Here is a 12,024-nt window from a genome sequence, read left to right as displayed (position 1 = left end):
TGAGGAAGTCTCTTGGATGAGAGACGAAACGTTTCTACATTTTTTTTGCTTTGTTTTGTTTTTTGTTTTTTTGAATGTCCAGAGGACCAGATTGAACTTTCTGGGATATCTCCTCTAATATTTCCAAATTGTCCGTTTGTGATGCCGTTGTTTCAGCTACGGTAATCTTCTGGAGCATGTGTCATGCAGCTCTTGTGTCTGTTTGCTCACACCCATCCTCCCTGCACTTTTGAAACTTGTGTCTCTTCAACCAGACACCATTTGTAGTCGCTGCTGCTCCTGTCCCCTCCAAGATGGCCGCGCTCAGAGCAGTTGCAGCTTCACAGGCTCCCGGTACCATCCCAGTTTTTAGAAGTTTTGATATTGACTCTGTGCCTGACTCTGCGCGATTTATGCGTGTGAACTATAGCCGAACCGAACTGATGAGAATAGGAGCGGATTTGCCACGAAATATAGCAGAAATCAGCAACAAACTCAAAGCTACGCTCGGCAGAATGCAGATCTTAAAGTCATCTACCTGGAAGCTGCAGCAGAGGCGTTCCAGCGGGCAGAAGAGGAAGCGCTGCTCCCGGCTTAAGAGGAGAGGATGCCGGGCGGGGGTTATGGTGAGGCTACGAGCTAACGCTAAAGCCGGTAAACTCCCCATGCCGTCTCTCTTTCTGTCGAATGTCCACTCGTTGGACAACAAGGTGGATTTACTTCGTCTGAGAGCGGGCGCCTCAGAAGAGATGAAGAAGTGTGCAGTGCTTTGCCTCACGGAAACATGGATTACAAGTGAAACGCCGGACTCAGTCTTCTAGCTGGATGACAGACTTTTATTTCGAGCGGACCGCTGCAGCGAGCTAACGGGGAAATCACGGGGGGGCGGAGTGTGCATTTACGTGAGTAAAAGTTGGTCCACGAACTGTACTGTTGTAAATAGCTCATGCTCGAAGGCTTTGGAGCAAATAACAGTGAAATGTCGGCCACATTATCTACCCCGAGAGTTCACAGTGACTTTTATCACAGTTGTTTACATTCCTCCGGACGCTAATGCTAATGAATCACTGCAGGAGCTACATGATATCATCAGCTCGCTGCAGAACAAACACCCCGAGGCTCTTTACGTTGTAGCCGGAGACTTTAACCACGTGAATCTAAAGGACTGTCTCCCAAGCTTTAATCAGCATGTGACGATTCCGACACGTGGAAACCGCACGCTGGACCGTGTTTACACCAACGTAAAAGATGCATACAAAGCCGAACCCCGCCCCCACCTAGGACTGTCAGACCACATCTCAATCTTCCTGGCTCCTGCTTACATGCCCCCGCTGAGACGCTCCAGACCGGTACAAAAGAAAGTTAAATGTTGGAGCCAGGACAGTGGACCCATACTGAGAGATTGTTTTGACCGAACAGACTGGCAAGTTTTCAGAGAAGCTGCTGAAAATGGAGGTTCGCTTGATCTTGACCAATACACATCCTCAGTACTGGGTTACATTAGTACATGTACTGACACAGTCTCCACTATCAGAAATGTTAAAAGCTACCCAAACAGAAAACCTTGGCTGAATGCAGAGGTGCGTACCCTGCTGGAAGCCAGGAACACTGCCTTCAGGTCTGGAAACTCAGAGGAGCTGAGTAGGACAAGAAAAGAGCTGGTTGCTGGTATTAAGAGGGCCAAGGCCACATATGCACAGAGGATCGAGGGTCAATTCATCTCACAAGACCCTCGGAGCATGTGGAGGGGCATTAAGTGCATAACAGATTATAAAGGAAGGAGCGAACAATGTCCCAAAGACCCATCTCTGCCTGATGCCCTCAACAAGTTCTATGCACGCTTTGAAGACCCGAACAGACCACCCAGCACCAGACTCACCTCGCCACCGGATGAAGAGCATCTCAGCGTGACCTCAGCAGAAGTAAGGAGTACCTTCAGGAGGATTAATCCGCACAAAGCAACTGGCCCAGACAACATCCCCGGAAAAGTGTTGAAGGAATGTGCTGATCAGCTCTGTGAGGTGCTGGCAGACATCTTTAACACCTCACTTACCCTGGAGACAGTTCCCACCTGCCTGAAGACTGCCACCATCATCCCAGTCCCAAAAAGCTCTACAGTGACTGGTCTGAATGACTATCGGCCAGTGGCCCTCACCCCGATAGTCGCTAAATGCTTCGAAAAACTGGTCATGACTCACATCAAAACAACCATCAACATCAACGAGGACCCTCATCAGTACGCATACCGTGAGAACCGATCAACAGAGGATGCAATCTCCTCTGTGGTCCACACTGCACTCAACCACCTGGAGCAGAAAAACTCGTACGTCCGTATGCTCTTTGTGGACTTCACATCCGCCTTCAACACCATGATCCCCCAAACCCTGATGGACAAACTATCCACACTAGGACTAAGCCCCTCCATTTGCAACTGGGTACTAGACTTTTTAACAAACAGACCACAGTTAGTGAGGATCCACAACCTCTCCTCCTCCACCATAACCCTCAGCACTGGCTCTCCTCAGGGATGTGTGTTGAGCCCCCTTCTGTTTACTCTGCTCACATATGATTGTGCAGCTACCCATCCAGGCTGTCACATTGTAAAGTTTGCAGATGATACAGCGGTGGTGGGATGCATCACAAACAATGATGAGTCCAGCTACAGGCAAGAGGTGGAACACCTGGAGAGCTGGTGCAGAGAGAATAACCTTCACATCAATGTGAAGAAGACAAAGGAGATGATTGTGGACTTCAGAATGAACAAAAACACCTACACCCCCCTGAACATAAGAGGATCTGCGGTGGAAGTGGTCTCCAGCTACAAGTACTTGGGTGTACACATGAACGACAACCTCAGCTGGAGCAACAACACCACCAGCCTGATCAAGAAAGCTCATCAGAGACTCTACTTCCTCAGACGGCTGCGGCGAGCTGGTCCGGGAAGCTCAGTCCTCACCTCCTTCTACAGGTGTGCAGTGGAGAGCATCCTGTGCTCGAGCATCAATGTGTGGCATGGAGGCTGCACAGCTGCAGAAAGAAAAGCTTTGCAGAGAGTGGTGAAGGCTGCACAGAAATCTGTTGGAATCAGTCTCCCCACCATCACAGACATCTACACCTCCAGATGCAGGAAGAGGGCCACCTGCATCATGAAGGACCCCACCCACCCAGCACACACACTTTTTGCCCCACTCCCCTCAGGAAGGAGGTTAAGGAGCATTAAGTGTAGAACCACTAGACTGAGGAACAGCTTCTACCCTGAGGCTGTTAGACTCATGAATCTCTAACTAGAATAATCACTGTGAAAAACCATATCATGTTGCTGCTGATCTGTTTCATGTTGCTGCTGATCTGTTTCAATGTTGATGTGTTCATGCGTGCACATCTGCTCACAGACTCATGTTCATGTTTGTGCTGATGTTCAATGTTTTATGTTATGAGTGCTTAGTGTATATTTAGTTGATGTTTTTCTTAGTTCATATCTTAGATGTCATTACTGTTTTTCTTATACATTTTATTGTTGGATGTAACTGGGACCCTGCGTACATAATTTCGCTCCACCACATGTACCACATGAGGTGCGAATGACAATAAAGAAACTCTGACTCTGACTCTGACTCCTGTCACTAGCCTGGATCCATGCAGACAACAGCGGGGCCTCTAGTCTCGATCCTTCCCTGTGTGGCTGCTTGGCTGGATAAAGCCCACTTCTCTGGCCTGAGCTCCGCTCCAATAATCCTCACTAATGCAGAGCACACTTGTATACAGACCTAATTCCCACCTTTCAGGTGAAGAGGATGTCAGCAGATTTGGGAAGACAGGCAGGTATATAAGGATGTAGCAGCTCCGAAAGATAAGGAGGGACAAGACCATTTAAAGATTTCAAAACAAAATATTTTTTTAATGGATTGGCAGCCAATGAAGAGATTTTAAAATGGTGTGATGTTATTAGATTTCTTGTGCCACTTCACAGACATGTTACAGCATTTTACGCCATCTGTAAATGTGCAACGGTAGACGCACTGACTCCAACACACGGAGCGTTACAATGGTTCAGCCGAGTTGTAACAAAGGCGTGGATCACTGTTTCAAACAGCTGCTGGGAAAGAATGGGTTTTATCTTGGCCAGCTGCTTCAAATGAATCAAACAAACAAAAACTAGATTTTACAACTTACTTTATCTCACTGTCAAATTTAAGATTGACCTCAGTTTGAACCCCTTAATTTGTGACATTTGGTTTGATGTACTGGGCAAGGAAAGCAAGATGTAAGAGGTATAATCTGTAGCATTACCAAGAATATTTTCAGTTTTCTTCTCGTTAAAATTCAGAAAAATTTAGAGACATTGTATATCTGTTGGATTTAAAAAATCATCTTCATTTTATCCAACATTTTTCAGTCAGGTCATCTGGACAGTTTCTTTCCAGATGACCTGACTGAAAAATGTTGGCATGTGATTTCTACTTTCTGCATCTAGTCTTGTTTCTGGTGTGGTTTTACTCAAGCCCTAGAAAGATTCTCAGCAAGGGCGTCAGAAGCATCCGTAATGTGGGGGGGACACAATGATGAGTGTAGGTGTGTGTGCATGTGCATGCGTGTGCACGTGTGCGCACGTAAAAAAAAAAGGTGTTCACTAGTGAACAAAAAAAGCAGCATTTCACCTAGATTTCCTTTAATTCCACACATTTAAAACATGTTTCTCATCAAGTTTGTGTAAATTAATCTGTGGGTTTTAAAGACATTTTAACTTTAATACACTTTAACACAGAGCGTCAGATCGACACTATTTGTCTTTATAGCAAAATAAAAACCATCCCCACTGGACATTTTTACTTGTGTTCAACACTGCTCATATAAATGATGTTTCTCATGAAGCTTGAGGACAATAAGGTGTGGGGGTTTAAACACATTTCAGCTTTAATGCACCTGAACACACAGCGTCTCTTACACCTGCAGCGTCTCACAGCGTCACAGTTACTGCTAAGCTAACATGCTACAGACGTAGCTCCTCTCAAACATCCTCCTAACATGAATATATGTTGATGATCAACCCCCTGGTCAACCACTGCCCGCACTAAACTGCTAAACTGGTGAGCGAGTAACACAGGTACCTCCACCTGTGCGTTTTCTGTCGAGGCAGGAGGCAGGAAGCGACGGTGGAGAGTTGGAGGTAACCAGGAAAACCTGGAGTGGAGTTTTAGTGGCTTGAGTATTCTCCTATTAATCAAGTGGAATGGATTTGTTCACGAAGAAAGAGAAACTGCGCCCCCTGAACTAATGTTTCATAGTAAAAGTGGGGGGGTCCAAATGAAAGTTTTTTTAATGTGGGGGGGACTTGTCCCCTTCACATATAATGGTTGTGACGCCTGTGATTCTCAGTGTGAGAACTTGTTCCAGGTAAGAATTTCCATACAAGGAACATCAGAGAATATGATGATGTAAGGGTTTTTTTCCCTCGTAACACCTTTAAAGAATTCACATACAAGACAGAGTGTAAGAATTTGATGAGCCCTCTGCAGAGAGTGGGAGTTCGTCCTGACCAAAGCTCAAGGTAGAAGTCCGCCGTTCGACTGGAGAGCTCGTGTTTTATTTCGAGACAGGAGGAGTGAGCAACATGCACAAATCAACAGATACAGATTTTCTCTGACGCAGCAGAGCCGCACAAAATGATAAACGAAAAACAACAGAGACAGTTTGATACGGAGGCAGGATGAGCAAGGTCAAAACCAAATAACAGCCATCTGTTGTTTTAAAAACCCAAGATCTGGTCTTAGTACACACGCACATGAAGCTGAGAACAAGACTGCTGTTCTTCAGTTCACACGACTGGAGTTTAATTAAATAGTGAGAAGTCTAAAAACAGTTTTACATTATAACATTTTAATTTTATCCAACAAATGACCTTTTTGTTTTTCTTTAAAAAAGTCATTACTACTTCGCTCTAAGCCCAGATTAATTCAAGAAAGTCATTTGAAACGTTTTTGTGAACAGTCATTCCTCTGGGACATGTCTCATTTTGATTGGCATCATATTCTATTAACTGATGACACGAACACAACTTGGAACTATTTTCAAAATAGTTTAATCTATTTTGTAAATAAACATGCTCCTTTTTGCCAGTTCAGCATAAAAGGTCGAGACAGCCCCTGGTTTACTCCTGTGTTAGCTGACCTCCTGCAAACGACAGACCAGCTTTGGGCTGCAGCCAGAAAATCTGGCTCAGACTTGGGCTGGGCGATATGGACCAAAATTAATATCACAATATTTTTAAAGATAAATCACGATATACGATATATCTCGATATTCAAACATCTGCTAAATTCATGGCACAAACCAACGCAGACATGTTCCTGTTTTTAGTATTTTACATTGCTTTATCATGTAGCTGTTTTTGTTTTGTTTTTAATATAATTTTCTTCCATTTATTTTTCAATTTACATGCATTCTTTTATGATTGTCCACTGTTGTCATCACTCTTTGTTAAAATCAGACCTCTCTTGTAAACGAGTCCCCGAGGCTCAATGAGACTAACCTGTAGAAATAAAGGTTGAATTAATTAATGTTTTTTTCTTTGGAGTGGCTGTGGCTGAGTGGTTAGAGCAGTTGTCCTCCAATGCAGGAGTTGGGGATCGATTCCACCAGCAGTTACATGCCAATGTGTCCCTGGGCAAGACACTGAACCCCTCGTTGCCTCTGTGTGTTTCCATCAGTGTATGAATGTGATAAAGCTCTGATTAGTCTCTTTAGAATGATTTGTTCAATCATCTTTGGAGAGATCTAGTATAGAGCTGTATGAATGGGTCAATGAGGCACAGATTGTTGTAAAGAGCTCTGAGTATCTTGACAAAATAGAAAGGCGCTGTATAAGTACAGTCCATTTACCGTTCTTTCCATAAAGTAATAACCAAAATATATTTGAGTCAAAGCTTTGTCCCAGTGTTACACAGGCACATTTATTAACAAACAACTAACTCTACTAAATGTCTAAAAATAAACTATTTGCATATATTCAATAATAATCCAACGTTAGTAAGCGTGTGAAGCAGCACTTGAGGGAGGAGAGGCTGTGTGAAGTTGGACGGCCAGAAAAAAGGAGAACTACACAGATTGTCAAGTCTTACATTGAGAGAAGCCGCGACATTAATAAAGCAGCAGCTTATCATATCTCTAAAGACACGGTCCTTAGCGGCTAACAAGATGGCTAACTTTAGCCATCTTGTTCCACAGTTGAGACCGGGACTGAGTCTTTAGCGATATGGTAAGCTAATATGATAAGCAAAACGTAATTATTTCCTATCTAAGATCACCAAAAAGGTCTAAATGATCCTGAAAGATTCTGGAAAACCATAAAATCTCTCTCTGGCAGCTCCCATTCATCTGACCTCCCATCACAGCTTCTTGTGAACTCTGTTCCAAATAAACATGAGATCCTGAACTGTTTCAACAAACATTTTGTTGGTTCTAGTTCCTTGTTTGCCACAGTTACTAATGGAAAATCAGCCATTTTTCCTTTAAGCCAAACATCTACAAATCAAATCCCTCCTACAAGTCAATCCTCAGTTAATCACAGCTTCTCTTTTTCACTGTTCTCAGTCAGTGAGGTCAATAAACTGTTAAAAGGTCTTGATCCTAAAAAATCTGCAGGTCCAGATGAACTTCCACCTTATTTCTTAAGGCTGGCTGCTCACATCATCACAGTCCCTGTGACCCACATCTTCAATCTCTCCATAAGACAAAACTCCATCCAGACACTTGGAAAACAGCCTTTGTTCTTCCTTTGCTGAAGGGAGGAGACTAACCTGTATAAATAAAAGTTGAATGAATTAGTTTCCTGAACTGTTAAACTTCCACTAATTGTGATCATTGTTGTGATTTTTGTCTCTAAAGAATAATTTCACTGAAACACTGTATCGCTATGATGAAGATGGGTATCAGTCCTACTGCACAATCTGCTGCTATGGAATGGAGGTCATACTGTGTGGAAATGATAGCTGCTGCAGGTCCGTTTTTCAGTTTTGATATTGAATTGACTGTTAACTGGAAGTTGGTGATTTACTTGTACGTCCACCATTTCAATGTCCTCCATCCTCTCTTTTTACGACTGCAGGTCTTACTGTGAGGACTGTCTGAACATCCTAGCTGGCCCAGGAACATTTGGCTCTCTGAAACTCATAGATCCATGGATCTGTTTTTTGTGTCAGTCTCATCAACCACACGGTGCTTTGGTTCCCAGGGAGGACTGGAGCATTCGCGTTCAGGAGCTTTTTGCTAACAACAGCGGCATAGAGTTTGTAAGTAATCAAAACATAGTACTGTAGTATCCTGAATACTTGAAAATCATTTCATTGTGTTGTAGCATTTCAGGTAAGAAATACATAAATTGCTTGTATAAACACAAGAGGAGTGGGTGTGCCCCAGAGACCATCTTAGCACCAACATAACTGTTTTTTTCCACTTTGGAGTAAGCTGCTGGGGAGAATCAGTTTTGTTTGGTGTTTCCTCTGACTGATGAAGCCTTCTGGATGGAAGGTGAAACGTTTCAGCACAAAATAATAAACTGTCCAGATGACCTGACTGAACGTTGTTGGATTTTATACCTGGGTTATTGACCATGGACTTTGGTGCTTGTATAAATGTTGTTTACACAAGTTTTAGCTAGCGAGCAATTGCATATAAAAATGGCCACATCTTATCTTTTTAACGCATCAAATTTTACTGTTAGTCCCGATTGCTCTCTCAGATTGTTGTACCAAATTTCATAATTGCCTAAATCATGCTGGCACTAGCAATAAGTGACATTTTTATCTCTAAATAACAGTGCCTTTTTCTACCAATATTAAAATAAAAACTAGGACCACAACCTGAGATGATTTGGTACCATGTTCCCCATTATTTCAGTTTCAGGCTTGTATTCCAGTGATCTTGCTAACATTTTTTATGCCTCAATACTCAGTGCATAATTCTTAAGTGTGTCATATTCACTTGTACTGAAAATGCATAAATACCAAGCCATTCCCTAACCCATATTGTCATGGCCCCTCCTCTGACCTCTGACCCCTCTGACTATGAGTTGTCCTATTTGTCCATCCAGAAGACAGTCCACACTAAGTTGTCTGTGGTGTAATTCCGCAGATGTTTAGGACAGAAAATGTTGTCAGATGTGTTATGACATGAAGCAATGTTTCCACATTGGACCTTCTTTTTATTAAGACCACTTCCACCAAAGTAATCTTCATAGGTTCTGGTGAAGTCTACTTCTCTGATCAAATGGTTTGGATCAAGTGGTTGTCATCAACAGGCGAGTCCTTCACACCGGATAGCCGCAGTTTCATGTTCTTACATGTTCTTTAACTGAACTGTTTATCCATTTATACCATGAACATTGTCATTGTCAGTGAACTTGACCTCCTCCCCCCATCATCATGTATTTATCTAATAGACACATATTCAAGTTTGTTGTGTGAGGGAATTCATGCTTTGGGTTTTGATTTCTCTGACAGTTTACTGACAGGTGTTCTTGTTTCTTTGTATGACATAACTCATTAGTAAAAAAGTCATACTTTCTTAGTAACACTTTGTTGTTGTAGGAGCTTCATCGTGTGTACCCATCTATCCCTGCCAGCCTGCGCAGACCAATACGTGTTCTCTCGCTGTTTGATGGCATTGGAACAGGTGAGTGTACCGACCTGTGGCCTCATGTACAAATACTTCCGTGGATTTCCTACTTAAACGTAGCATACGCTTAAATCAAGAAAATAATAAGAATGCACAAATAAATCCAGATGTATGAAACTGTGTGCATGCATGAATCCAAGCACGTCCTTTGTTCATCACAATCAACGTGGAATTGCGCCATAGGCGTCACAACCATTATATGTGAAGGGGACAAGTCCCACCCACATTAAAAAAACATTAATTTGGACCCCCCCACTTTTACTATAAAACATTAGTTCAGGCGGCGCAGTTTCTCTTTCTTCGTGAACAAATCCATTCCACTTGATCAATAGGAGAATACTTAAACCACTAAAACTCCACTCCAGGTTTTCCTGGTTACCTCCAACTCTAAACACAGCAGCAGCCTGTTGCCATGGTCACAATATACGGTGGTCACAGAATATGGTGTAACACCTGCAGTGTTTTTGTGTGTCTCCTGCTTCGGCAGAAAACGCACACAGGTGGAGGAGGTGGAGACACCTCTGTGTTAGTCGCTCGCCAGTTTAGCAGCTTAGTGCGAGCAGTGGTTGACTGGGGGGGTTGATCATAAACATATATTCATGTTAGGAGGAGAGAAGGGGAGAGCTACGTCTGTAGCATGTTAGCACTGTGACTGTGAGGCTGTGAGACGCTGCAGGTGTAAGAGACGCTCTGTGTTAAAGTGTATTAAAGTTCAAATGTGTTTAAAACACACTGATGAATTTACACAAACTTGGTGAGAAACATGTTTAAATGTGTGGAATTAAAGGAAATCTCAGTGAAATGTTGCTTTTTGTTCACTAGTGAACACCTTTTTTTAACATGCACACACACACCTACACACATCAGTGTGTCCCCCCCCCACATTAAGGATGCTTCTGACGCCCTTGAGTTGCGCATATGAGGGAGTACCTGATTCCTCCCTCGGCACGTCTCCATTTAAATAAGCAAATAGATTTAAATCTGCCCTGCACCTGAAGGATCTCATCTCTGCACTGTCGAGAAGCACGTCTACACGCAGGAAAAAGAGTAAATTCACAGAATGTGAGTTGGAGACACTTGTAAATGAGGGAGAGGCACGTTAAAAACATTCTGTTTGGCACACTGTCATCTGCTGTTAGCTCCAAGTGCAAGAGCAGTGACAACGTGTGTAAAGCTGTAAAAACTGAGACGTTTATTTTCTAAACATAACGTCCCAGTGGCTTTTAAACCCCAAAATACATTAAAGACTGGTTCATCCCAAAGATCCAGTCCCCCGGCACAAACAGAGTAATGTTGTGTATGTTGTTCAGTGTCAGGAGGGTGATCAGTCTTACATCGGGGAAACAAAACAGCCACTGACCAAAAGGATGGACCAGCACAGAAGATCAACATCATCAGGCCAGGACTCTGCGGTCTACACTCATCTCCAGGCCAGCGGTCACTCTTTCAGGGATGAAGATGTTCACATCCTGGACAGAGAGGAACGATGGTTTGAGAGAGGAGTAAAGGAGGCCATCTTTGTGAAAAGAAATCGTCCATCATTAAACAGGGGTGGAGGCCTCCGGGTTCAACTGTCCCCCTCTTGTTTTTCATTCATTCAACATTTATTTAAACAGATAAATCACATTGAGCCTAAAAGACTCATTTACAAGTGAGACCTGTTTGCAATTCTCAATGCTCCTCAGACCAAAGAAGTCTTTTGGATGAAAGATGAAACATTTCAACACAGAAGAATCTGTCCAGAGGACCCGACTCAACATTGTTAGATGTATTTACCTGGATTATTGAGCATGCGTTCAGGACATGTACCTTAAGATGTTTTGTTCAAATTGTTTCAGCTTGTGTGCATTCCTAAACTGAACCACAACCTCAGCTGGAGCAACAACACCACCAGCCTGATCAAGAAAGCTCATCAGAGACTCTACTTCCTCAGGCGGCTGAGACGAGCTGGTCTGGGAAGCTCAGTCCTCACCTCCTTCTACAGGTGTGCAGTGGAGAGCATCCTGTGCTCCAGCATCAACGTGTGTCATGGAGGCTGCACAGCTGCAGAAAGAAAAGCTTTGCAGAGAGTGGTGAAGGCTGCACAGAAGATGTTGGAGTCAGTCTCCCCATCATCACAGACATCTACACCTCCAGATGCAGGAAGAGGACCACCTGCATCATGAAGGACCACACTCACCCAGCACACACACTTTTTGCCCCACTCCCCTCAGGAAGGAGGTTGAGGAGCATTAAGTGTAGAACCACTAGACTGAGGAACAGCTTCTACCCTGAGGCTGTTAGACTCATGAATCTCTAACCAGAATAATCACTGTGAAAAACCATATCATGTTGCTGCTGATCTGTTTCATGTTGCTGCTGATCTGTTTCATG

The 12,024-nt window shown here is 43.4% G+C and overlaps 1 protein-coding gene across 1 annotated transcript in view; it reads left to right on the top strand.

The window, feature by feature from the left end:
* LOC119416586 (DNA (cytosine-5)-methyltransferase 3B-like) overlaps nucleotides 1–12,024 on the top strand; it is a 261,265-nt gene that overhangs the window by 172,796 nt on the left and 76,445 nt on the right. Inside the window, exons 11-13 of the mRNA XM_037683776.1 lie at nucleotides 7,864–7,976; nucleotides 8,084–8,267; nucleotides 9,564–9,648. Of these exons, the coding sequence (XP_037539704.1) occupies nucleotides 7,864–7,976; nucleotides 8,084–8,267; nucleotides 9,564–9,648 (382 nt within the window). The remainder of the gene's footprint in view (nucleotides 1–7,863; nucleotides 7,977–8,083; nucleotides 8,268–9,563; nucleotides 9,649–12,024) is intronic.

Source organism: Nematolebias whitei, chromosome 11 (assembly GCF_014905685.2).
Source record: "Nematolebias whitei isolate Nwh7 chromosome 11, NemWhi1, whole genome shotgun sequence".
Classification (NCBI taxonomy): domain Eukaryota; kingdom Metazoa; phylum Chordata; class Actinopteri; order Cyprinodontiformes; family Rivulidae; genus Nematolebias; species Nematolebias whitei.
This window is presented reverse-complemented; position numbering and strand designations above follow the sequence as displayed.